Here is a 27,646-nt window from a genome sequence, read left to right as displayed (position 1 = left end):
ATGTGTAGTGGCTTAATATTTCTTCCTTGAAATGGTGGTATTTAGTAAAGCATCTTGTTTCAAAGCAAATAGTTTATATAGGAAAACATTAACTGGAAACCTCACAAATTGATGCAATTAAGAACCTTTGAAGTACTATACGATTGATTGTTTGTAGAGACAATAATGTAAAGCCAAAGCATTTATGAGAAATCCTGTTTTGTTGCATCCAACCAACAATTTCATGCATTTTGATGCAATCGAGCTAGTAGAGCCAATCATAATATAGAACATGAGTAAGAATATGGAAAGAACCACAAATTGTGACTATCTTGTACTAAATGACATCAAGGGATCATAATGAATACTATAATGGATAATAGAGATTCAGTTGTAAAGACTTTTGTATTCTCAAGGAAAAAGGTTGTATGCATGTTGAAAAGGTGAAGAAGACAATCAATGCTTCCAAATCTCCCAAGAATTTTGTAGTTTTTTATAAAATAAGGAAAAGCAAACCCAAACATGGAGGCTTGTAGTACATGAGGAAAGTAGAAATTCGGTGCATCCATGCAAATGTATATGGATTAGTCATAGATATGTAACCATATCACATGAGTTCATTATGAGTTTTTCTAGTATTTCTTCCTTACACACAATATCAAAAGGAGATTCAATGGGGAAATGGTGTATTTTATTCGTGAAAATCCACAAGTAGGGGTTGGAGCATTTGCGTCAATAGATTCATTTAAAGAGTGTATGCATGTATTGCAAACAAAGAGTGTCTGTCTTTTGTAAGTCTACACATGTTTTGTCTTTTGCAAACACATGTCCTATGGATAAATGTAAACAATTCTCATTTGATCAAAGAAGCACGATCCTTTTCTTGATTCCATCAACATATGTAAGGGTACAAGAACACTTCTGTTTCATAGATGTTGTTTTGGAGAATGGTCATTTACTGATTGGCTAGGGTTTCCTTTTCACTGAACAAGATGGTGGTGAAAGCACCACAAATGAATATGAATGTACTAGATAGTGGGCATGTTTCAATTTGGAAATATAGAGCTTAAGAAGTTCGAGAACAATTGTACTAGAACAATCTTCTTGAGACACAGGGACTATTCAGAATCTCAACTATTGAGAGGTCTATGTTAGAGGGTCTTATCAAGAGCTTGAGCTGTCCAATGGAGACCAAAATGCCACGTGTTCAACTCCTACATTCCACAGTGGCATCTTGTAGATCAAGAAAATATGTATGGCGTAAGAGAGATGTGAGAAAGTTGGGTCTCAAACCCGAGACCTAGAATTAATAATCTAGGAACTTACCACTAGAGTAAACTAATTACAAGAACAAGAAAAAAGGGGTTGATCTCCTTAAATTAGTTCTAAATGTGGCATCATCCATGTCACTTTAGCAATGGCAACTTAGCAATGGGCCTGATTCGATTCGATTTCAATGCCTTGAAACCGATCCGAACTGAACCATTTATATAAAGCAAAAACCAAACCACACCGTTTGTGAACTCCGAAGGATGCAATTGTTTCCATACTCTCCTCTTTAATCCCACGGATAACAATGTTCTTTTATCCTCGTTTATTCTTGAACATCTATCTATACATAATAGATTCTTCTCTTGATCCATCACATACATAAGAGGCGAGTTAAATATCATATCCCCACCACATTCATCGTCTTGCAACTTTGTTGTGGATACATTCCTCATCTCAATTACATCCCGCCTCAAAGTGTCCATTTTTAACTCTTGTAATGTTTCCTTTTTAACTCAGTATTGTTTAAGCGCTCATTTGTTTCTAATGAAGCTTCCTTAACATTCTTGAATCTAAACTTCCAAGTTTTACAGTTACCATTTGTTAAGACCCTCGTTCTCATTCTCAACAACAATAACATTCTCTTTAATTAATGCTCTAATCTCTTCTTCATTATTTAGGGTTTCTCGAAAGATCAATAACAATCTCCTTCATTAATGCCCTAATCTCTTCTTCATTGTTTAGGGTTTCTCGAAAGATCAATAACAATCTCCTTCATTAATGCCCTAATCTCTTCTTCATTGTTTAGGGTTTCTCGAAAGATCAATAACAATCTCCTTCATTAGTGCCCTAATCTCTTCTTCATTGTTTAGAGAGATCAATCAAGTGACTCATAAGCATTTCCTCCACTCAGGCTGAATTCATTCATTGGTTGAATGAATATCGAGAACCATTGGTGATACTGGCTCATGATCGAATCATAGTCCTCGACTTTGTGGCGAAAACCCTAGTGGGAAATATACATACTTCTGAATGAAATCTCTTAGATTTAGTTAGTTGATCAGAGAGAATCTTATCAGAATCTCAAGGTATGCATTCATTGGCTGAACAAAATGTATACCTACACTAAGAATGAATGAATGGATGGATGGATGGATGATTCAGAGGTCTTCTTCTTCACCAGAGAAACAGAGCAGGCATGATCTCCTCTGTTTGCAAGCCCTTTGGGCTGCAGAGGAGTGTGGTTGAAGCCCAAGAAAGCCCTAATCCCCACCTCTGCCCCACCAAAACCCTAACCCTAAGCGCTGGAACCTTCTCCCCCCAAACCCTCCTAAACATCAGGAACCCCAGAGTTTTTTCAGTCAGAGCTATCGAAGCACAGAGAGAAGCCCTGCAGTCTCGCTCCTCGGTTGTCTCCGATAACAATGTACCTGAAGGTCACAAAGGCTTGCACGGGTTTCTCTATGGAGATCAGGGAGCTGATGTTCACGATGCTGCAGAACCTCAGATCTCCATCAATGATGATGGTAGCTCCATCGAACCCTATGAAGACTACATCAAACGAAGAGAAGGAACCAGGTTTGCTGGTATATACTCTGTTTATGATTCATATAACGAGGTGCAGTATGTCGGATACTCTAGAAATGTGATTGTTTCACTAAGATCACATCTTCACAAGTTGGGGCAAGATAAGTGTTCGTTTGTTCGGGTTAAGGTGTATAAAGATGTGGCTATGATCACAAGAAACAAGCTGGAAGATGAGAGAAAAGAGTGGCTTTTGTTGTTAGAAAAGATCCCTTTGGGAAACTCAATCGATAAGGAGCTTTGGGAGGGTAGCAATGGTGTGGTACTATCAGAGATCGAGAAGATAGATTATGAAGAGAAGAAGTTAAAAATGAGAAAAGCTATGGGGGAAAACCTATATGATGATGTCGAAGGAGAAGAAGACGATTCGCGTACGAGGAGGTTGAAACTTCTACAAGCTACAGAAGGAGATGATTGGAGCAATGTGATCGATGGACAAACAAAAGGTACTATACAACAAAAGCAAAAGGACGTAGTTGTGAATGAGGAGAAGGTTGAGAGTAAAACTGCTCCTATAGTTAGTCCCTTTGATGAGAACAGAGATGCCGAATCTTTGAAAAGTAAAGGCCTTTATTCTGCCGAAACCTTTGAACTCAGTGTGGAAAATGTGGACACGGTTCTGAACGATGTGCGGCCATACCTTATTGCTGACGGAGGAAATGTTGAGGTTGTATCGGTTGAGAATGGGATTGTATCACTTCGACTTCAAGGTTCCTATATTTATTTTTTCCATGAAGAATATGTAAAGATCCGAATTTTGATTGCTAATTTCTTGTTGGTTTCCCATGAGGATGATGTCTATGATATAGTCAATCTTTGGCTATAGTTTTCCTTTGACATCTGCAAATGGCATGGTTTTCTAACCAAATTCATTAGAAGTAATGCTTATTTTCCATCATATAGGTGCATGTGGTACCTGCCCTAGCTCTACTGTGACAATGAAAATGGGCATCGAAAGGGTTTTGAAGGAGAAGTTTGCAGATGCAATCAAAGAGGTTGTGCAAGTTGATCAACAGCAAATTGGAGCAACTGTACAGGTGTGTATGTATGCTAAGCTTGAAATGTAATAATAGCCCCTCTGATCATACCTGTTATCAGACTCTATGGATGCATCTATAACCATAAGGCAGAGTTGAGGATCCTCTGATTGATATCTAAGCCAAGATCTGTCTTATTTGGTATTTTAGATTTGATGACAACTCTTACGATTTTCTTCATGGCTTATGTAAATGAAACGGATTGTCAAGCTGATGTCTATGTTCTTTGCTAATTGTAGAATAGTTGAAGCTAATTTTGACAGGTAAGTACTATAAGCATTGAATTTTATAAGGTAGTGCTGAGGAAACAAAAATTTTAGGGGCGAAATTATTGTGTGCATGATCTCTAAAAGATTATTTGAAGAATCTCTACACTGAATGCAATATAGAAACCTAACCCATAAACCTTCCACTTGTGAAATACAAGCTTTACCACTATACCATCATTTTTATATCCTTAAATCAAGAACTCTAGTAAGAGTCACCTTACCAGAATTCTTGGATTTAAATGATAATTTGTTGAATCAAATTCGGTGGGGATGTCTCGACTCTCAACTCTCTAATATGATGTAGAAAGGAAATGTTTGCAGTATGATTTAATATACAATGTCTTAGTTCACTACATTGTTTTCAGTATTTAACTAATGGTCAATCAAATCCATTTTTTTAATGTTTCGTATCACTTTTGAATAAGATTAAATCTTGTTGTCTGATGCAGGGTGTAGATGCTCACTTGGAGATATTGAGGCCAGCTATTCATAATTATGGTGGTTTTGTAGAGGTCCTTTCTGTAGATAGTGGTGTATGCAAAGTAAGATTTAAAGGCCCTCCTCCTATTTCTATGGGCATTCAGGCTGCAATTAAAGATAAGTTCCCAGATATAACATCTGTTTTAGTGGAATCTGAAGCTGAAGCTTAATTACAATTTCGGTTGAAATTTTCATCAATGTATTATTATGCTAATTTCAATAAGTGTGTCATTAATTTGGTGCAATTACTTGTCAACATCCTGCTTTGACAATCTTTGTTTGAATTAAGTGTGATGTACATTTATTTCTTGTCTTTTATATTCTGAAAGTGTACACACCTTGTGGCTTGTGTGACCTTGCTGTTTCCGAAATTGGTATGTACAGTGTATAGATGTTTTATGGGTGTCTTGCACATTTTGAGTCAATGAAGCTCACTGAGATTGTAGGACAACGTTATGGTGCTTGCCTGCAATTTTTACTGCTTTGAGTTTTTCATCTTCCTTGAGTTTATTCGAAATTTCTTCCATTAGCAGAACTGTCAATATGCACATTTTTTTTAACTCTGTTACATATGGAAAGTAAGTCCATAAGCCACTTGCTAGTCTCCACCTAATCTAGTCATAGACTAGCAACTAGATTGCGAGTTGCAAACTGACAATTATGATGCATAGGCAGAGAGAGATGAGGATATTTGATACGGCTTAATGCAATATTGAAACCAAACCAACAGTATCAGATCTAGGTCATAGGAGCTTAACTTCTCTATGTATTGGCAGGTTGATGAGGCAAATTTTCATATTTCAAACACTATAAATGCTGTGATAGTCCTGTCATTAGTGATCAGATTAGTTGGTTCATTGTGTGAAAATATATGCCAACATTCCAAGTCCATTAATTGAGATGAAAGGCAAATTCAACAATAAAATATATGTCATCATTCCTGTTGCATGCACTGATACGGGAGACATTCAAACTTTTGACATTCCAAGAAAGCAGACAGTTTCTCATGTATTTTCTTGATCTAGCTATTAAAGAAAATGTATCCATGAAATTTTCTCATCTTGAATGTGTTAATGTATTAAAAGAATATCCAAGCAAGCATGTAAAAAGTGCTTGTAGACTTAAATCCATGGAGATATAAGAATATAGCACTTTAAATATTGCTCGTCCAATGTTCCAATGTGTTATTTAAGGCAGGTCATGGCAGTGGTACTCTAAGCTATATTTCAACAATGGCTTGCAAACTCAAAGCAAATGCTCACGGTGGAGTGCAATTTGTTCACCTTGAATGCATTAGAAGTGTTTGTGGAACCAGATGCATTCAATTAATACTATTCCTCAAAAGATAGGCTTCAACAATATGCTCCATTCATTCATGTCCCATTAAAAAAAAAGTGTACAAATAGATAACATAATGTCAACTACATTTTCCGCTTTCCTTCATAGAAAAAGGCGCAATTTGTTTTATCATAATACGCGAGAGAACTCTTGAACTTCACTTATAAAAACGCAGACAAAGCTAGGGCTGGAACTAATAGATAAGATTCATACATTCCAAAATTGGTGTTCAATGGAAACAAAATTCATCTCAATTTCTCTCATCTTTTTAAGAGATTTGTGAACACAACTGGGAAGTTCATAAAAAATAAAGGATATTAAACTTCCCATCAAGAAAACAATGCCTTCTGATATACTCTTTAATATTTGATTTTAACACTATTACACCTAGGAAGCATCCTAGTAATCCATACCACCCATACCACCCATGCCACCTCCTCCCATACCTGCTGGACCTTCCTTTTCATCCTTTGGTATTTCTACCACTACGGCTTCAGTTGTGGTCAACAGTGAAGATACACTGCAGAAAATAAAACCATGAGGTTACATGAGAAATTTGAACTGCAAAACCACGCAAACGAGGAGAGAAGACCACATACTCATTCTAATCTCTAGGTTGGTTATAGTTGAGGGGGGCAAAGAGTTCTAATCATTTAACATATGATACAGGGTTATATAACAAAACATTCCTATAAATGATACTTTCTCAACATTTTCAATTATGTCATGGACAAAAAAGTCATTTGACCAGTAAAGAAAACATTCCAATAAATTTGAGGCATTATTTCCCCAATTTACAATATTTTTATGAATGAAGAGAATAGCTATCTAATTAAAAACATTGTGTCTTATCACAAGTGATGCAGAACTTACCTGGCTGCATCAACCAGTGCAGTTCTTATGACCTTTACAGGATCAATAATTCCAGCTTTAATCATATCAACATACTCTCCTGCAAAGAAACCCAAATAGAGTTATAATGAAGGGTCTACTGAATAATGCTTTATTATATTCACCAGTAAGAGTAGAGATCACACCTTTAGCAGCATCATAACCAAAATCAAGATTCTCTTGTTCAAGTAATTTTCCAATGACTACAGCTCCTTCAACACCAGCATTGGACGCAATGGTAAATGTCGGTGCCTAATACAACACAAAAAAGTATCATGAGGGAAAAATGAGAGAACAAATACATTTATGTGAGCATATAAACAAAAATTAAATAATATACAGAAACTTGCAGTCCGCTATACCTTTAAAGCATTTTGAATAACTTGAATTCCAATCTTTTGATCGAAGTTCTCAGATTTCAACTTGTCCAAACCTTTGGAAGCATATAGCAGTGCAACACCACCACCTTTCACATAGATTTAAAATTTCTTGCGCAGGTTAATATCCAGATCTATACACATTCTATAAGCATTCTCTAAAGCTTGCCTTACCTGGAACTATTCCTTCATCAACTGCTGCTTTGGTGGCATTTAATGCATCTGTAACTCTATCCTTTTTCTCACCTACCTCAACTTCGCTAGCACCTCCTATCTATAAATATCAACCACCAATGAGACAAATTGTAAATAAAATAAAATCACTCGAACGAATCAATAATTAAAACTAACCTTAAGTACAGCAACACCTCCAGAAAGCTTTGCTAAGCGCTCTTGTGCTTTCTCTTTGTCATAGTCTGAGACTGAAGTGCTGATTGCTTCTCTAATCTGATCTCATCACATAAACCATCAAGTATTTATTCATAACAGCATGACAAAAAGGTACTCTATATTGTGAACAATAGGGAAAACTTTGCATTAACCCTCAGTTTATATGTATTTCCCCAAATGCAACTTAACCTTTCTTTATTTTTCCCACTCAAAATAATGAATGGAAATAATACCTGTTCACATCGCTCTTCAATGGCTTTCTTATCACCAATACCATCAAGGATGATAGTATCATCTTTGGATATCGTAACTTTCTTGGCTGATCCAAGCATGTCTGCTGTAACCTTCTCAAGCTTCATGCCCAGATCTTCGCTTACAACCTATAATAACACAGATCAAGTGTCCTTAATAAACCTTTTTCATATTCAAATCTGTGATTCCTAACTTGAAAAGGTGAAAACATGAGTTTTATTGAAGAAGTTGTCTCAAATTTTGGATGATGTAAATAGGGGAATAGTTACCTGAGCACCAGTTAAAGTTGCAAGGTCCATAAGGCTGGCTTTGCGGTTTTCTCCAAATCCAGGAGCTTTTACCGCACAAACCTGAAAGTTTATATGCACAAAGGGGAATTATAGTTTCTTTAGATGTTCAAAAAATGGCGGAATTTAAACCACAACAATATTAAAATGGTGTAGAGAAGATGATATTAATTATTTATTTACATATAAAGTGCAATATACCTTCAAACCTCCTCTAAGTTTGTTGACGATGAGTGTTGCAAGAGCTTCACTCTCAACATCTTCAGAAACAATCAAAAGAGACCTTTGCTCCTGATCAGGTGAACACAGTTATAGAAGTTCATCATTGTATATTGAAATTGATATTGTTTAGGGTTTCCTTCCCTCCTTCCCCCCTCTCTCTCTGAAGACAATAATAAAATCTATCTGTCTTTCTTGCTTTAGAGTAATCATCCAAATCAGATGGACTAATGTTCTTTCGCAGTAATCCTCTTTTTTCTTTTTCTTCTCTTGTATTTCTCTTTCATTACCACATGTGAAATTAATGTTGTACAACAGTAAGATTCCCTTCCCAATCTTTCTTTGCATAATGGATGCACATCCAAATCTAATAGCTAATACTAATATCTCTTTCTAATTGAAAATGAATCCAGATTGGAGTCAAGGGATAAAACCCTACTGCACACAGCATCTCTCTAGAAATCTAGAAAGATCAACAAATAATTAAGAAATTCTAGTAAATTGCAAAGCATCCACACCTTCATAACAAGCTCCAGAATAGGAATAATAGAATTCAAACCCGAAATCTTCTTCTCGTATATAAGAACCACAGGATTCTCCAACTCCTGCATTCAGCAATTAGCTGAGTCAGACAATAGCCCAAAACAATGGCACATCTACTAACTTACATAACTTTACTTACACATTTTTGAGTCTTTGCATTGTTGATGAAATATGGAGAAATATATCCTCTATCCAGTTTCATGCCCTCAACAACTTCAAGTTCATTGTACAAGGTTTTCCCATCCTAGAGGACAATGACCTCATGATATTATAAAACAGTAATGGGAACTAAAAGGGTATAAAGCAAAAGACCTTACTACCTCATGGATGAAGATACCAAGCATACAAACTTACCGCGACAGTTATCACACCATCTTTTCCAACTTTTTCCATGGCTCTAGCAATCAAGTCTCCAATTTCTCTATCACCATTGGCAGAAATTGTACCAACCTGTGCCAAGGGAGCAAGAAATTACAAATCATACTATAGTGAGAAATTAAGACACAATTATGAGAATACAAGTTAGGAAACACAAAAATATAAACTAATTAAAATTCTGGGATATGCATTGTGAATATACATACTTGAGCAATCTCCTCTGATGTACTAATCATTTTAGCTCTGCTTTTGAGATGCTCAACCACAGAATCAACAGCCATACTGATACCCTTTCTCAAATCCATTGCATTCATGCCTGCCGCAACAGACTTGCATCCTTCGGTGAATATTGACTTAGTGAGAACGGTAGCACATGTTGTGCCTATCAACATCAATGAAGGAAAGAGTCATTTCTTTGCCTCACATAAATTATACTTAAGATCAAGTTCAAATGAAAGCAAGTTAGTACAAGTGAACATGATGAGCCAAATAGAAAATGCACAATGTAGTAGCTAACCCTTATATATCCATAAACATATGCCTTAATTGTAAGTCAAAATCTCAGTCTCAAATTGGCTGGGGTCATATTCAAGTCACCTCAATCAAACAAAACTAGTGTGCAATTTACAGCAGAAAAGAATTGGAAAATGCATGAAAGTAGTTATCTCTTATACATCTACAACCCCTAGAACTCAAATGTAAGTTCTCAAATTCCCAGTAATTTTTGTTAAAACAATTAAAAATTCATGGTCTATGATTACTGACATTCAAAAACAGAGCAGAAAATGAATAAGAGGAAGCTAGTCGTTAATTATCCACAAACCCTATGCCTTCCATGCCTTCCATGCCCACATTATTGCTTTCAAGACAATCATGGACAACAAAAAAGCATTTCACATGCAAATAAGCCCATTTTTAGACCTTATAGTGACTCCAACTGAAGATATACCAATATGCATAAACCCCACTTGAACAAGATTTAACATATTAAAAACAAGTGTACTCACCATCTCCAGCTGCATCATTTGTAGCATTAGCCACCTGTTTGACAAGACTGGCTCCAACATTCTTCAACTTATCCTTAAACTCGATAGCTTTAGCCACAGTAACACCATCCTTGGTAACCTTTGGAGCCCCAAAACTTTGCTCAATGATAACATTTCGCCCCTGACAAAGATTAGGAGGTGAGCAAACTTGCGAATAGAAAAACATTTGAGAAGAGAATAAGTAGAACAAGCTTAAATAACAAGCAAACAACTTAAGTAAAAGACACAAACTGTGAGAAAGCAATAAAAAGAACAAACTCGGATGGGTAATAGATTCCCCAGAGAAGATTTCGCATCAATGAAGACTAAGAGAAGAAAATTAATTAAACAGGGAAAGTTCCTAGCATGATAGCAATCAAAATATAACAAATAGAACAACAAGTTGGTACAACATATTCAACTCAGATATAAATTAAAATTAACTCAAAGAGACCTGAACATATACCCAGGCTACTAAAAAACTTAGTAATGAAACTAACTATAAGACAACAGTAAGAATTAAAAATGCACCTTTGGGCCCATGGTGACCTTCACTGCATCTGCGAGTTGTTCAACACCTTGTAACATGAGCGCTCGAGCTTCAATGCCAAATCTGATGTCTTTCGCTGCATAATTTCTAACTTGATGAATTTTTCCCGCATTCTGTTAAATATAAAAATCATTCAATTTGGGACAATGTGATTAATGCAGCTACAAAAGTGTGTTAGAAAGTGTGTTAAAACAGTTTTCTTTTTTATAGAAACTTAAGAAATACATACCAATACATCATAGTCAACTATGAGCCACATTAAGATGAAACAATGGCATTCACACATATAACGTCTACAAAGAATGTATAATAGAATTCACAGAAAACCTTACAGGAGTATATGAACCATATAGAGATGGCATAAAGTTACTCATATTAGTACAAAAGCATGAACTACATGTCTTCTTTACTATTGGGCCATAAAACAAGTACCTGATATATCATCAAGCTCAAACCGAAGCTTAAGGAACTCGAATCTAATTCAGAAACACACCTGAAAACTAAAAACGACCTCTAGAGTTCCCAGAGAGCAGTAAAACCCCCAGCAGAAGCACACATTTATCTAAATTTTATCCACTAGAAAAGAATATTGTAAACAAAGGAAACTTTCCTTAAGCTGGTTGGACTCAATTATACACAAAGGAACCTTTCCTTAAGCTGGTTGAACTCAATTATACTTAATCTTACACCCAAAAAGCAAGACTACCCTTCAACAAGAAAGTTGAAACCCTGTTTGCTTAACTATCAACAGTTCATTTCTTTTATTGACGACTAATAGAAGAGGACATGATACAAACGAGCCCTAGCACAACGGTTAGACCATTAATTGAACAATTAGAACCCGTCTATAGATCTTCCAGTGAATTCTCCACTGAGCGTGACAGAAAAGAGAACAAACCCAGAAACTCTTACATGATTCCTGAAGATTGCTGAAAACAAAGTTCTTCTTTTCAAAAAGAGAAAATGGTTGGATACATTAAATAATTGATAAAGATTCAAGCTCAAGATGCACAAGCTGTGTGCAAAAAGTCATACACTTCCAGCACCATTAACAGTCAGAACATTAATGCCATTAATTAGCATCAAGAAAGACTTACAATCCAACGAGACTCCCTCCTGCATTCAAGTGAAACATGAGGTCAGAACAATATAAAGGATGAGTGAAACGAGAAGAAAATAAGAAAGTAAAAAGAGAGCAATAATGCGCAGACACATCATCGCACAACATATTGCTATGGAAAATCAAGAACGAAAATCTCCAAAAGATAAATTCTCTCTCAAGGAAAAAAGCACTCTTTCCCTCTCTCTCTCAATCGATGCAGAGAATATGACATGTTGCTATGGAAGCTCAGGGAAACATAAAACCCGAGGCCAAAAAATGTACATTCTCTCTCGCTCGCTGCCTCTCAATGCATACATTACACAAAATGCTGTTACAGGAGACCAACAAAATGAATCTGGAGACGAAATACACACACACACACACAAAACAGCACTCTCCGCGCATACATAAAATAACAAATTGTGCCGGAAACTTCAGAGAAACGAACCTCAAGACGAAATGTACATACACGCGCACAAATAAAGAGCATTCAATACATTCATAGAGCAGCACATTATCATGGAAACTCAGAGGAGCAAATCTCAAAACAAAATGCTGTCTACCTATCGTGGAAACTCAGAGGATCAAATCTCAAACCAAAATGCTGTCTACCTATCAAGGATAACTCAGAGGAGCAAATCTCAAAACAAAATGCTGTCTATCTATCTACCAAAACAAAATGCTGTCTATCTATCATGGAAACTCAGAGGAGCAAATCTCAGAACAAAATGATGTCTATCTATCGTGGAAACTCAGAGGATCAAATCTCAAACCAAAATGCTGTCTATCTATCTATCTATTTTATCCACCGACCTGAGACCAGAGTGGGCCAAAGCTCTCGCAGCACGATACATGGCTACCCAGCTCTCGCGAGGAAGCAGGAATCTGTTGGTAAAGCAGAGAGAGGACGAGCGATGGGGACGCGAACACAGAAACCTTTCTTCTCTTTAGGGTTAGGGTTAGGGTTAGGGTTTAAGGAAGGGTCTCTCTGCGGAAGTCTCTAGAAACCAAACCCTTCTCTGCCCATTCTACTGCTAAATTCTAATTTCTAATTAATAATAAATAATCATTATCATTATTATTATTATTGTTGTTGTTGTTTCTTTATTTATTTATTAGCCTCCAAATTATGTGAAATTTCAAAAGTAGCCCTGGCCCCAACAAAAAAGCTCATAGAAGTTTTATGTTGTGTATTATTTATTTGTAAATGTTTTTTTAAGTGTGGTGTAGTGTGTCACACAATCGGCAACGGTTTGAACCGAACCGTGAAACCGCGGCTTAACGGTTTAAAATGGTTCGGTTCAAGTTTTTAAAAACGTTTTGGTTTGGTTTTTTTTTTTTTTTGGGGGGGGGGGGGGGGGGGGGTGAACAGTTCGGTTTGGTTTTAACAATTTCAAACCGTGGTTTAAATGGTTTTGCAAATTTTTAAATTTCTTTTTTTAAACAACCTTTTTATTTTTAAGCCTATTTCTCACATTTTAGGAAAAATCTTTAAAATTTTGAAATAATGAAAATTTTTAATTTTTGAATTTTGACCTAAGTTAAAAACAAAAACCGGACCACGAAACCATGGTTTTATCGATTTAATGTTTAAACGGTTCGGTTTAAACAGTTTCATGGTTCGGTTCGGTTCAAGTTTCAAAAATTTTAAACGGTTCGATTTGGACACTCTTGAACCGAACCGTTGCCGATTGTTATGTGTGTGTGCAATTTATGTGGTAAAACCAAACCTTTGGATATATATCAAAGGTGTTTTAATTTGTGTCCCTTTGTTGTGTTCCATGGGCGTCTACACTCAAAATAAAAATTGAAGTGTATGTAGTGTATTTTTGTCTTTAGTTATTGGTCTATAAAAATAGAGGGAGAAATGTGTGAAGGGGAGGAGGGAGTTGATGATATAGGTTATTGATGTGACCGGTTAAGGAAGCTCAAGTAGGAATCAGCAACAACTCAGCTCAACCTTAAACCGGGCCATTAAACTGGTTTATTGGCAACATGAGGGAACATGAGGGAATTGGGATGCCATGAACGAGGTGGTAATGGCTAAAATTTTACCCCGCTTCTCCACCAATGATGTGAAATGCACATAAAAGGAAACCAAACCAGCTTGCCTAGCTTCTTACTTATCGTTCAATTTATAGAAGATACAAAGGTACCCATTTTGGGCTGGCCTCACTACATGCGTCCCAAAAGGGTGTGCTAAAAGGGTGTGCTAAAAGGGTGGGCTAAAACCAGTGGTGTGTTAAGAGGCATGCACTCGCATGAAAGGGACACCACATTCCCCCCTGAGTAAAACAAGGAGTTTTACTACATGGGGAAAGGAGGGGTGGTAGAAGATAGGCTTGGGGTAGTATAGGGCTTGATATGGGCAACATGGGTGAAGGTGTGAATCAGCCGTTGGAATCACGTTGGAGCAAGTAAGTAGTGGATTTGATGGCGCAAACTACGGTGAACGGGCCGATCCATCGGTGCATGAGGGATTCACTGAGACTGCGTTGCCAAACTAGGAAGTAAACAAGGACTTTGGTTCCATCAACATAAGTTGGGGTAATTCGACCCACATCATAGTGTCACTTCTGACGTTATTGTGCGACTTGTAGATTTCGGGAGCTGGCTTGTCGAAGGAGGGGGGGCATTTGTTGGAGATAGATCCCCCAAGTGGCACTATCCATGTTGGCAGGTTTGGAATGGACGTCAATGGATGATTCTGGAGGGAGGCGAGGGTTGCGCCCATTGAGTGCTCGAAAAGGGTTGATCCATGTTGACGCATGTACGGATGTATTGTAGGCGTGGGTGACAAATGGCAAGATTTAATCCTAGGTTTTGTGGCATGGATCGATGTAAGCGGCAATCTCCTGCTTGAGGGCCTTGTTGTGGCATTTAGTGAGGTCATTTGTTTGCGGATGGTACGGGGACGTAAACACTTGTTGGACACCTAATTGAGTTGTGACAGCATTGAGGACATCCCAATGGAACTAGCAGCCCTGATCAGATAAGAGTTGGACAAGGCAACCATGCTGAAAATTTACCTTCTGCAAGAGTTGGGAGGCAATTGTTGGCGCAGTGACGTCGGGGATGACAACAGTTTCAGCCCACCTAGTGAGGTATTTTGTTATGACCAAGATGGATATACATGTTGCCCCTCGAGGTTTCGGGAAAAGGTCCCATGAAATCCCATCTGACTAGCTCGAAAGGTGACGTGACAACGATGGGCTTGAGTGTTCCAGCTGGCTTGCCCGCAAGTTTGATGTGTTGACACAAAGTACATTGTTTGATGTAGGTAGAGGCCAGTAATACTTGAGGCGTAATTTTTCGAGAACCTTGTGGAAACCCAAATGGCCCGACAATGGGTGGTCGTGATAAAATTGGAGATGCGTTTGTTGTAGGGCATGAGGGATGTAGAGACGAGGCTCATGATGCGCTTGAATGAAGAACACCAACTTATCACGGAGCATGGACCGCCATTGTGAGGGAAACGGTTGGAGGGAGCACAATTGATGGGTTATCTCTTGGATGACGGGGTCATGTTATGGAAGTGTAGCGAGTTGTGGCAATGCTAGCAGAAGATCGGATGTCTTGGGGAGAAATTGGACAGCCTGGAAGTCGGCGCGAGAGAGACTATCAACGACCAAATTGGTTGCACCTTTCCGATAGGAGAGGGTAAAGTGATAATCTTGGAGTGCCAGCGTCCATTGCAACAAGCGGCCCAGGGGGTGAGATGGATAAGAGAAAGCAAGGGCTAGTGGTCAGTCTCAACCGTAACTTGTCCACCATGAAGGTATGGGTGAAGACGCTTGAAAGACCAGACGATCGCAAGTAGCTCCTTCTCGGTTGTTGAGTAGTTGCGTTTAGCCGGTGTGAGAGTGTGGCTAATGAAGGCGACCGCCTTTTCTTGCCCGTGGCAATCAGCTTGCAAGAGGATGGCTCCTAACCCAGGGTTTGATGCGTCTATCTGCAATGTGAACAGTTGGTCAAAGTTAGGATGGGCGAGCAACCTTGATTCCTGGACCATGGTTTTGAGGCGACGAAAGCTATATTCGCAAGCAGGATCCCAAATGAATGACACACCTTTCTTCAAGAGTTGGTGAAGGGGAAAAGTGACCAAGGCGAGGTTCGGGATGAAGCGAAGGGAAAACGTGATCATGCCCAAAAAACATTGCAATGATTTTATTGAGGTGGGGCGGGGGTAGTCAGTGATGGTTGCCACCTTTGCAGGGTCCATACCGATTCCGTCGCCAGAGATGATGAAGCCGAGAAAACAGAGGTTTGTGCTTCCCCATCGACACTTCTTCCATTGGAGTTGCAAGTTATGCTTAGTTATGCAAGCGAGAACTTCGACAAGAGTTTGTAGATGGTCCTCCCAAGTGGTCGTGTGGATAAGAATGTCATCGAGATAAACAATGACACCTTTGCTGATAAGGGCGGTCAAGATTGAGTTTGCCATGCATTGGAATGTGTTGCAGGCATCCGACAGGCCGAACAACATGCGCGTGAATTGGAATAGACCGCAGTGTGTGCGGAATGTAGTCTTGTGGGCGTCAAAAGGCTTTAGGGGGATCTGCCAATATCCCGAGGCTAAGTCTAGGGAGGTGAAATAATGAGAGCCACCGATTTGATCCAAGAGGTCATCCACGCGAGGGAGCGGGTAGAGGTCATGGATAGTCACTTTAATGAGAGGCCTAAAGTCGATGCAAAAGCGGAAGGTGCCATCATCCTTCTTGACTAGGCGGGGTTCCGAAACCCAATCGTTGGTGGAAGGAATGATAATACCTTTGGTGAGCATGTCGGTGACGGCAACATCAAAGCGATCGTGGTCGAGGGGGGAACATCGACGGGTAGCCATGCATATCTGAGTGGCTTTCCTGGTACGAATGGCATGTTGTACCGGGAAAGACATCCTCGGAAGGCAAGCCGGAGAAGGACTTCGGGTGGACCTTGGAATCTGGCTGATCTTGAGTGCGGTCATTGTTAGCAAAGAGGAAGGAGAGCATAGCTTGATTTGTGTGGTTGATTTGAAGCATGGCGTTGGAGAGGAGTTGGAGGAGTTGCTCCATTTGGAAAGGGGGTGGTCGTTTGCGAGGATGCGAGAACTCAGGCTCCATCGGGATATCAACGTTTGAGGCAACATGAGGGAATTGGGATGCCATGAACAAGGTGGTAATGGCTAAAATTTTACCCCGCTTGTCCACCAATGATGTGAAATGCACATAAAAGGAAACCAAACCAGCTTCCCTAGCTTCTTACTTGTCGTTCAATTTATAGAAGATACAAAGGTACCCATTTTGGGCCGGCCTAGCTACATGTGTCCCAAAAGGGTGTGCTAAAACCAATGGTGTGCTGAAAGGGTGGTGTGTTAAGAGGCATGCACTCGCATGAAAGGGACACTACAATATATATATATATATATATATATCCACATACATTTGTTCCCACTCACTTATATCAAAACATTATAATAGAAGACTTGCAGGAGCGATTCACTCGTTTCAAGCTTCTAGTTCATAGAAGTAGATGTGGTTACGAAGTTGTCATTGAAGAATTATCTGAGAGTCGTTGATGCATCCAGGCATACATCTCTTAGCTAAACAATCATTTAAGAATTTGTTTGAAGGAGAACGAGAGGAAGTAGAGAGAAAATTACCCTCGACATGTTAGTAAGGATAGGGGCAAGATCTTATTCATTATCACTATGACCATTATGGTCAAGAGGTTTATAATATATAGCAATTGAAACATTTAACATGTTAAAACTTTCTTCTCCATGATTCATAATTAAAATATAGGTCCTTGACATTTATTTCGAAGATTGTCAACCTACAACTCTTTTTATCTTCACCCACAGAGGCAACATCAATTTCAATCCCTGGATTCAAAACAAGGGCAAGAAAGAGATGTTCACGGATTGAGCAACATGTGATCTCCATCAAGGAGGGAGATGCATCTAAACATCGATGTGCTTATTCTCACTTGTCATGGTCAAGCTCTACATCTACAGGTTCTATTGCCACATATTCATTAAATAAGTGTAATATTAATAACACACCACAACCACAAGCTTTTAGTAATGTTCTTGTCCAAACTCAAATAGATGCATCTAGAAGATTCTAGATCTACATTAGCTATATCTTGTACTCTATACAAGAAATTTGATAGTACTATTGCTAGATATATAGTTTCATCAATGCTACCTCATGCACATATTGAAGTCTTCTAGTTTAAATATATTAATGTATGATGTCATCTCGTACACTTAAAAGATTAGTGTTACGAATGTGTGGTGTTCTTAGTCATTACTTATTTGTCATCACAAATTTTTAGATATGCTATAACATATGATGGTGCAGAAATAATAGTTTGAAAGGATTTTATCCAACGACTTTACATTGGGTCTCTTTGGAGTCTAGCAAGCTTACTAGTGTGCTAGATGTCTTTCCGAGAGATGGGATAGGAAAATGTGTCAAAAAAAGCTTTATTCTCATTTCTAAAATCATTTAGTATCTCTTCATGTATTTTGTCCACAACTTTTGATGGTGCTAGTGAAACTCTAATTGCATCAAAAGAAGTCTATTACTTAGTTATCATGGACAAGACATTTTACAATCATCACATATGTTAAGATGACGGTGCATACATATCAACTTGGTGTAAAATTTGCATAAGAAGTTGTTACTCTGTCTACTATGAAGTTAAGACATTACATTCTATATGCACAAGTAAAGCGAATAGAGCTAGCTATATTTAAAAAATATTCAAAAACCATGCATGAGAATGGGGAACAAGAATCATTGTACCGTGTCTAGATTGCATTACTACTACTAGATGAAATTAAACTCTAATGATGTATCAACAATTCCTAAAGTTAAGAGATGTCTTGATTTGTGCCACAAGTGACAATGCCATTATTGATGAGTTTATTGACCATACACTCTCCATTGAAGATTGGAGCCATATAGAAAGTATGGAACATGGTTGCTTGTGCTTGCTAAAATTTGTAATCACTTGAGTGGGTCAAAGTACCCTATCCTCTCAATAGCAACACTTGCATTCAATCACTTATTATCACATTGTAATAAATATGTATCTATGGATATGGACTCGGTCGATCCACCTTCTGAGAATATTACTCTTCTCTTCAAGTGCAACAAGAGGCTTGTACCAAATGCATACACTATCCAATCAAGTACCAAGAATGGATGATAGTCATTCCATCTCGAATCACAATGTTTCTTGACCCGAGGTAATGTTTTTTATCTTGACGATGTCAAGGAAATCCTTGTGTGCTCGTGGAATGAAGCAGGACCGTCAGGGTCTTGGACCGGAAGGATTCAACATTTTACTAGCGTAAGCGAGAAAGTATTCGAGATAGGTAAACAGATAGATAGAGAGATTCCGATTTCGACTTTGAACCCGTGATGTCAAGTTTTGAGAGACAAGACCAATGAGATAACTAGGATTTTATTATTCTTCTTTCATTCCCAAAAAAATAGCTCCCTTACACAAGCCCAACAAGAGGTTTTTATAGGTCTCTTCATGCAAAAACCATGGGCTAAACCATGGTTTCGTGCACATGGTTTGCTATGACATCCACAAACCCATATGCTTAAACCATGGTTTGTGCACTCGGTTTTATATGTTTGTTTCCTATGGAATATTGAATGTGATAAGAAAATATATAAAATCTAAGAAAATTGTCTCCTACCTTGGAGGTGCAAGGTTCAAAACCTTGCTTGCACCCCTTTGTGTGCACTCAAATGTTACTAGGGTTTAGTCTTTTTTTTATTTATATTTGCAAGTGTCTGAGAAATGTGCATATGTTTAACCTTACATCTAGCCTTCCTTTTACAATTCTCATTTCAGTCCTATTTACAGCATGCTAGTGTACATGTGTGACCATCACCCCTTCCACACGTGCGCACATTGCCTTCTCGATTTTGTCCCTTCCGTGCGATTTTCATGTTGCCGTAAAAAATCTTCACTTCAACGTTTTCTCTTTTTATCCTTTTTTTTTACTAATAGTGTATTCTGTTTGGATGTAGATTTCCGAATCCAAGTAATCCAATTGAGAGAAACCTAGATATAAAATTAGTGCAAATTGTTCTAACAAGAAAGTATCATGATTCTAATGTCGAAGATTCTCTATCCGAAGATACATGTGAAGGATCTCATTTTGAGTATTTGGAATTTTGGGGTATGTTAGGTGTCAATGAGAAATCTCATGAATCATCAACAGGGTAAAAAAATGAAGATTTTTTGAAGCTTCCACGAGTCATGTCTAACATAGAACCTATACATTGGTGGTTTCCTAACAAGTTTCATTGAATATTGCATCATGTTTTATTAAACACATTTGTTTCTATTGTTGGTAATTAATAAACATATTTTGATATTATTTATTTTGATGATTTGAAACTGATCCAATTTACTAAGGATGTACAAAATGACATGTGATTATTTGGCAATTCCAGCTTCATTTGGGCCTTCAGAGGAATCTAACTCCGAAGCTCGTTATAACTTCGAAGATAGGCAACGATCACATTCATGTACTTTCAAGGCAAAGATGTGCATACGATGTTGGTTGGATTTACTTAACCAATGTAAACATTCCTCTACCTGAAGATATTAATGATGCATATAATAATTTAGATATCAATTTAGAAGATATGATGATAGAGGATGATATTATTGAATACTTGTACTTGGACAAGTGATTTTTTTTGGAAGACAATCGACTCAAATAATCGATGACTTTTTGCATTTTTGGAAGACAATCGACTCAAATAATCGATGACTTTTTGCATTTTTGGAATAGTTGATGTTTACATTTTTATGGAATATGTACACCTGATTACATAGTTTTATGGAATATGTACATTGAGTACAATGTTTTTTTTTCTTTCAAAATGAAGCTACTTTCCCATTAGTTAGGAAGGATTATTACAAAGAGACTATACAAGGAGGCTTATACACAAAATAGGGAATCTCCCTTCGATCAAGTTCAAGAAAATGAGACTACTTACATAGCCTTTCAAACTGACTACCTAAAGTAAGTAGATACTTATAGCTAAAAGCGGTGCCCTTTAGTGTCGGTTAGTATGAGCCAACTCTTGGGGCCTACAACAAAGGGAGGGTGGCAGGTGAGAAGGAAACAACCAGCGTGGGGGCTAGTAGTTCCACCTCGGGCCACTTCCTCCTTGTGTCACCATAGGTGTGTTCTGCCATTTCTGCCAAAAGCGCAAACGAGCAGTGATCACGTCATTGGAGTGGCGACAAACCTCGTCCAATTGCCCTTGTAAGAAACTGATAACTTGCGCGAACCATATATCCATGATCACTTCCTCTAGGGGTGTACCAGATCTTGGAAGACCTTTAAGCATCGTGCTTTCTAGACATACCACAAGGTGAAGCCTGCGATCAACATCCAAATTTCCAGGAACCTAGGGGATGCATCATGTGGACAACAAGTCTCTCTCAAAACGGATCTTATCGAGTACATTGTTGTTTTCTCACCTTCTTATGCCATCTCTTCCCTATCATGTTTTCGTCTTCTTCATAAACTAAGAGACATTTGTCTTGTTTTCCTATTTCAAAATATGGGAATATTTGAAGTCTAATTTGCATTTTCTCAGATCACTTAGTAATGGGCCCGATTCGGTTCGGTTTCTTGGTCTTGAAACCAAACCAAACCGTTTAAAGAATAGGAGAAACCAAACCGTTTACGAAAAATTTAAAAACAAACCAAACCAGTTTATCATAAATCAAAACCAAACCATTTTTTATTGATATTAATCATCATACTTATTATAAATTATCATAAATTTATTCATCATGATTCATACTCATCATAAATTTTGTCATCATACTCATCATAAATTTTGTCATCATACTCATCATAAATTTTGTCATCATATTTATCATAAAATTTGTTATCATACTTATTGTCACGGACACACCAAGCGCGGACTAAGACGGAGCATGGATGATGAGGCTATGACGGAGCGATGACGTGATCTATCCCTTTTGTTTCATATCTTCCTTGCCATCTCTATCTGCTAGTTTCTTCTCATCGTCGTCTCTGTCTTTTTAGTTTCTTCTCTTCATTATCTTTGTTTTTTAGTTCATATCTATCACTGTGTTTCTTATCATCATCCCTATCTTTGGCTTCTTATCATCTTCCACATCCCTATCTCTTAGTTTCTTCTCATCATCATTTGTATCTCCTAGTTTTTTCTCATCCTTGTCATCTCTATCTCCTAGTTTCTTCTCATCGTCATATCTCTATCTTTGCACTTCTTATCTTCCACATCCCTATCTTGCATTTTTTGTCATTGTTATCCTTCTCCTTGTGTTTCCTATCGTATTCATCTCTATCTATGTGTTTCTTATTATCTTCGTCACTTTCTTTGCGTTTCCTATCACCTTCATCCCTGTCTTTGTGTTTTCTATCATCCTTTGTATATGTGTCTTTGTGTTTCTTCAGAACCTCAACATCTCGATCTCTATGTTTCTTATCCTCTTCATCTCTTTCTCCGCTTCCATCATTGCCATAGTCAAAGTTGTTGCTTCCAAAGTTGCTTCGTCAACATCATTGTCTTCATTGCTTCGTCTTCGACATCATCATCTTCAACCCTCTTGTTGTCGTCATCAACACTACTTTGCCTAGCCGTCATTGTCATCAAGTGTTGCAGTTCCCGGTGAGGACCGTGTAGGGTCGCTCACATCCGTTGGTGTTCATGTCTCCGGTGAGGACGACACATGGTTGCTCGCGCCCGTTGGTGTTCCAGTTCCTGATGAGGACCGCACATGGTCGCTCACGTCCGTTGGTGTTCCAGTTCCCGGTGAGGACCACACATGATCGCTCATTTCCGTTGGTGTTCTTGTCTTTGGTGAGGACCGCACATGGTCGCTCACACTCACGTTGGTGTTTCAGTCTCCGCTGAGGACCGCACATGGTCGCTCACACTCACGTTGGTGTTCCAGTCTCCGCTGAGGACCGCACATGGTCGCTCACACTCACGTTGGTGTTCCAGTCTCCGCTGAGGGACGCACATGGTCGCTCACACTCACGTTGGTGTTCCAGTCTCCGCTGATGACCCCACATGGTCGCCCACACTCACGTTAGTGTTCCAATCTCTAGTGAGGACCGCACATGGTCGCTCACACTCACGTTGGTGTTCGCGTTTCCGGTGAGGACTGTACATGGTTTGTCACACTCGTTGGTGTTCTAGTTCCCAGTGAGGACCACACGTGGTCGCTCACGTCCGTTGGTGTTCGTGTCTCCGATGAGGACCGCACATGGTTGCTAACGCCCGTTGGTGTTCCAGTTCTTGGTGAGGACTGCACATGATCGCTCATTTCCATTGATGTTCTTGTCTTTGGTGAAGACCGTACATGGTCTCTCACGCCCTTGGTGTTCGTGTCTCTATTGAGGACCGTACATGGTCGCTCACGCCCGTTGGTGTTCATGTCTCTAGTGAGTACCACACATGGTCACTCACGTTGGTGTTCTAGTCTCCGATGAGGACTGTACATGGTTGCTCATGCCCATTGGTGTTCTAGTTCCCGGTGAGGACCGTACATTGTCGCTCACACTCACGTTGGTGTTCCAATCTACGGTGAGGAACGAACATGGTTGCTCACACTCACATTGGTGTTACAGTCTCCAATGAAGACTATACATAGTCGCTCACACCCGTTGGTGTTCTAGTCTTCGGTGAGGACCACACATGGTCGCTCGTGTTCACCCGTGCTCCTATTTCTGGTGAGGACTACTCATGGTCACTCACTCCTCAACGTACTTTGGTTTTCTCTTTTAGCTCACCCCTACACCACACTTTCGAAAAGGCAACTGTAAAGGGGAGGATAATGTCACAGACATGACAACAATCATGTTAAGATTTGAACTCTTGACCTCTTGACATATATAGTCAAGTGTTGTGTTCTAACCAACACATCCAAATATATAATCTTGTTATGTATATTTTAGTAGATTATTAGTAGATTATCTATTTCAAGTTCTAGGTGTTTTTAGAAAGTTCTAGAACTAGAAGGTTCTAAAGGTTTCTAGATTATTCTCCCGAATATTCTAATGCATGTACTTCGACTCACAGTATAAATACTTGTAACCTCCATGGTCCCTTTTAAGGGATTCAACACCAGTCATTGACACATCAATCTAGTATTCTCATCTTCTCTCCTTGATTTACACCTCTGTCTTTATGCTCTTGTATTGTTCCTAACGTCTTAAGTTCCGCAACTAGTTGCTCCCAACTTCCCGAGTTTCTATCCCCATCACGTCGAGTTCCACATTCGTAACCTTATCAGTCGTAGCCTCGTCATCTGTGCTTTGTCATAGTGTAGGCTTGGTGTGTTCGTGACACTTATCATAAATTTGGTCATCATATTATTCATAAATTTGATCATTATACTTATCATAAATTTGATCATCATACTTATCATACTTATCATAATTAATCATCATAAATGAAAAGGAGACTCTACGTATAATACATATAAAATTTAATAAGTTAAAACAAGAGTTCAAAATTAAAAGTTGAAAGTTAGAGCCTATAGAGAATATTTATGAGTATTTTTTAACCTATAAACCTTTAAACCTTTAAACCGAACCACATAAACAGAAACCGAAAAGTCGAAAAATCGCTAAACCGGTAAATTCAAAACCAAACTGAACTGAAACCAATTAGTAATATTTGAAACCAAACCAAACCGTTTATTCATCTTTGAACCTATAAACTGTTAAGCCACAGTTTTGTTCGGTTCGAACCGAAACTGAGCCCATTGCTAGGATCACTTGTCATTTTTATTTTTATTTCCTAAAAAATATCCTCCATTGGTATTAAAAGAGTCCACTATTACAATGAATATTGCATGTGAATGTGGTTGCATCAGGTTTTAGACCTAATCACTTGTCATTTTTCATCAATGCAATGTGTCTTAGAAGTTCCAACTCTTTTAATTGTAATCTTTGGTTGTGTATGCAATTTATTGTGTGCTTTGACCTTTTCATTTCCTAATGTGCACTAAGTTTATGCTTGGAATTCCTCGCATAAAACATTGTTGTTCATAACAACTATGTGTTGATTTTCAACACATGTAGGTTAAATCTTCATTTTCAAAACATTCAAAAGTTGTTATTCAAAAGGCGTGAACATTCTTATTCGAGTGATGAAAATGATCTCCTACATCTTCAATATCAAATCATCCATATAGAGCTTAACTGGTTTAGACCAAACCATTAACCCTTAACCGGTTTAAGGATCGGTTTGGTTCAGTTCAATCTAGGTTTAAGAACCCCTAAACTGGTTTAGACTAAACTGATTTGGCTTGGATAAGGGCAAATCAGTTAAGCCTAAACCAAACCATTTCTGATTCCTAAGCTCAAGCCTAAACTGAATTGCTAAACTGTCAAACCGTTTTGATGGTTTGGTTTATGCTTGAGCTAAGGCGATGCCAATTCCTAGCTACAACAACTGCTATGGAGGCTCCCCCTTGCGCATCTTCCCTTCGATCATCATGTCTCTATTGCTCTTCGTTGTCTCCTTTGAGGGAGGCCTCAAGGACACACTCGAGTCAAAAGAGCTTAAATTGCTTGAAAACCTAAGGAAAAGGCCTCGAGGGACACACTCAAGTCAAAAGAGCTTAGATTGCTCGAAAACCTAAGGAAAAGGCCTCGAGGGACACACTCGAGTCAAAAGAGTTTTGCTCGACAACCTGAGGAAAAGGCCTTGAGGGACACACCCGAGTCAACATAACTTTGCTTGAAAGCTTGAGAAAAAGGCCCCTCTTTTATGTGCCTTTGAGGAAAGGGCCCCATTCCCATGTGATGTTCGAGGGAGTTTTCCTCGAAGCAAAGGGTCAAAGGCCTCTCCTTCAAGGAAGCTTAATTCCTTAAAATCACAATTTTAACCGCTTTTGTTGGATGTTGGCCTCGGTCATGGCAGGTTTGACCCCCATTGTCCAAAATAGAGAATGAGAATGTTTTTGATTGTAGTCATATTGCCACAATTATGCAAAAGTACGATTATTACTAATATACAAAATGATAATGTCTTTTCAATTCTGAAGATACTCAATTACAAGTATGTTTTTAAAGAAGGATACAAATTTGTGCTTTTTTTTAGACTAGGAATTGGCAACAGTTCGGTTTCGGCTTAATCGGTTTTGAAGTTTTCAAACTTGAAGCAAACCGGGTTGGAGAAACTGTTTAGCCTTACCTAGTTTAGGAATCAGTTTGGCCCAATTTGGTTCAGTTCGGTTCATGGTTGTTTATGTATTCGTATTTAACGTTTAAATACGCATAGTACCTCATAATTTGTATAGTACGTACTATACCTCAATGTTGTTTAGTCAAATATCATGTACATTTGTCCAATACGGTATTTAACCTACATTTGAAAAAATGGGTATAATACATATTTATAAAAAAATGTAAGTAAAACCCCAACAAAAAGCAAAAGAAAAATTTAAAAAGATTTTAGTGAAAAAGAAGCAAAAAGAAGGAAGAACAGAAGAACAGAAGAGATGACGACGACGAAGAAGAAAAAGAAGAAGAAGAAAAAAAAAGAGAGAGAAAAGAAGACAAAAATCTGTCCCAACTCTGAGTGTGATAATCACAGAAGATAGAAGAAGATGAAGAAGAGAGAAAAGAAGAGAGAAACCTATCTTGAGTGTGATAATCGTAGACAATTCCTCAATCTATGAAGGCATAATCGTAAATAATTACAATTTGAAGTAGAACATCGTTATACACACTTACACTGATTTATAAAATGATTTATAGAATAAGTGAATGTCTATATCCATATTATAAGTATTTTAAGATGTGAAATGTTCTTATATGAATTTTAGGATGTAGAACTATAATGTACATCACAAAATTGTGTAAACATAGATGTGTTTTACAATATTACAAATATTTTTTAGAAAGGTAAATAAATTTCAAATTCTAGAAGTATTTAACGTAATATACGTATTTGATAAGTATTTAACATATTAAAAAACGTATTTAACGTATTTTTAAATTGGGAGGTACTATACGCGTATTAATACATTATATACATACGGTATCCGTAGCGTATCTAACGTACCTAACAACCTTGGTTCGGTTTGGCTTGAGCCCTGTCAAACCGAGCTTGAACTGGGTTATGACACTCAAGCTTGAACCGAGCCACCAAACTATTTAAAAACGATTTAACAACTCGGTTTAGGCTTGAATCGAGCTGTTTTTAGCACCTATTTTAGACCGTGATACAAAATGAGGAAAAAAATAATTCAACGATGTTTTTGAGGATGACACAAAATTGTTATAGGTTTTAGATCAAGTTAAGAAATGAGGACAAAAGGGAATTACGAGGATGTTCGAAGAAGAAAGATACAAAATCGTGGTTGTTTTTAGACCAAGATACAACATGAAGGACAAAAGCGTATTTGTACATAAAAAGAGGGCAAGTATATCAAAGAGGGGTATGGAAGGACACATGAATTAAATACTTTAAAAATGGAGGAAAAGTAAGGAAGTGAAGAAGAAAGATTTATAGCAAGTTTACAAAATGAATTGTGCATATTGCATTATTTTCAAACACCAATGTTAGCATTTGACCAAGTGACAAACATGGAAAATCCTTAAGACCAAAGTGTTAGTGGATGGACGACGAAAGTA

General features: G+C 38.1%; 2 protein-coding genes across 2 annotated transcripts; one reads left to right on the top strand and one right to left on the bottom strand.

The window, feature by feature from the left end:
- The first annotated feature begins 2,396 nt into the window (after positions 1-2,396).
- On the top strand, positions 2,397-4,863 carry LOC147853258 (uncharacterized). Its single transcript, XM_087333228.1, has 3 exons — positions 2,397-3,542; positions 3,736-3,869; positions 4,588-4,863. Exons 1-3 carry the CDS (start codon positions 2,447-2,449, stop codon positions 4,786-4,788), a joined length of 1,431 nt encoding a protein of 476 aa, XP_087189354.1. The 5' UTR covers positions 2,397-2,446; the 3' UTR covers positions 4,789-4,863.
- Positions 4,864-6,150: 1,287 nt separating this feature from the next.
- On the bottom strand, positions 6,151-12,901 carry LOC147853257 (chaperonin CPN60-2, mitochondrial-like). Its single transcript, XM_087333179.1, has 17 exons — positions 12,784-12,901; positions 11,966-11,984; positions 10,850-10,981; positions 10,301-10,460; positions 9,500-9,675; positions 9,270-9,365; positions 9,055-9,159; positions 8,891-8,977; positions 8,355-8,444; positions 8,136-8,216; positions 7,848-7,994; positions 7,576-7,671; positions 7,399-7,498; positions 7,210-7,313; positions 6,994-7,099; positions 6,830-6,908; positions 6,151-6,476 (listed from the first exon to the last, which is right to left on the bottom strand). Exons 1-17 carry the CDS (start codon positions 12,822-12,824, stop codon positions 6,356-6,358), a joined length of 1,740 nt encoding a protein of 579 aa, XP_087189305.1. The 5' UTR covers positions 12,825-12,901; the 3' UTR covers positions 6,151-6,355.
- Between the last annotated feature and the right edge of the window lie 14,745 nt (positions 12,902-27,646).

The sequence above is a fragment of the Azolla caroliniana genome, unplaced genomic scaffold, assembly GCF_043228905.1.
Source record: "Azolla caroliniana isolate FFs.n. ecotype wild unplaced genomic scaffold, voAzoCaro1.0.p SCAF_17, whole genome shotgun sequence".
Lineage (NCBI taxonomy): Eukaryota > Viridiplantae > Streptophyta > Polypodiopsida > Salviniales > Salviniaceae > Azolla > Azolla caroliniana.
The sequence above is the reverse complement of the archived record's forward strand: the minus strand, read 5'-3'. Positions and strand labels throughout refer to the sequence as shown.

Excerpts from the sequence above, each read along its gene's own strand:
- LOC147853258 (XM_087333228.1), top strand. The coding sequence starts at position 2,447 with ATGATCTCCTCTGTTTGCAAGCCCTTTGGGCTGCAGAGGAGTGTGGTT. Across the intron at positions 3,543-3,735 it reads TGTATCACTTCGACTTCAAG|GTGCATGTGGTACCTGCCCT; the intron begins GTTCCTATATTT and ends TCCATCATATAG. Across the intron at positions 3,870-4,587 it reads AAATTGGAGCAACTGTACAG|GGTGTAGATGCTCACTTGGA; the intron begins GTGTGTATGTAT and ends TGTCTGATGCAG.
- LOC147853257 (XM_087333179.1), bottom strand. The coding sequence starts at position 12,824 with ATGTATCGTGCTGCGAGAGCTTTGGCCCACTCTGGTCTCAG. Across the intron at positions 10,461-10,849 it reads AGGTCACCATGGGCCCAAAG|GGGCGAAATGTTATCATTGA; the intron begins GTGCATTTTTAA and ends AATCTTTGTCAG. Across the intron at positions 6,477-6,829 it reads GCACTGGTTGATGCAGCCAG|TGTATCTTCACTGTTGACCA; the intron begins GTAAGTTCTGCA and ends TATTTTCTGCAG.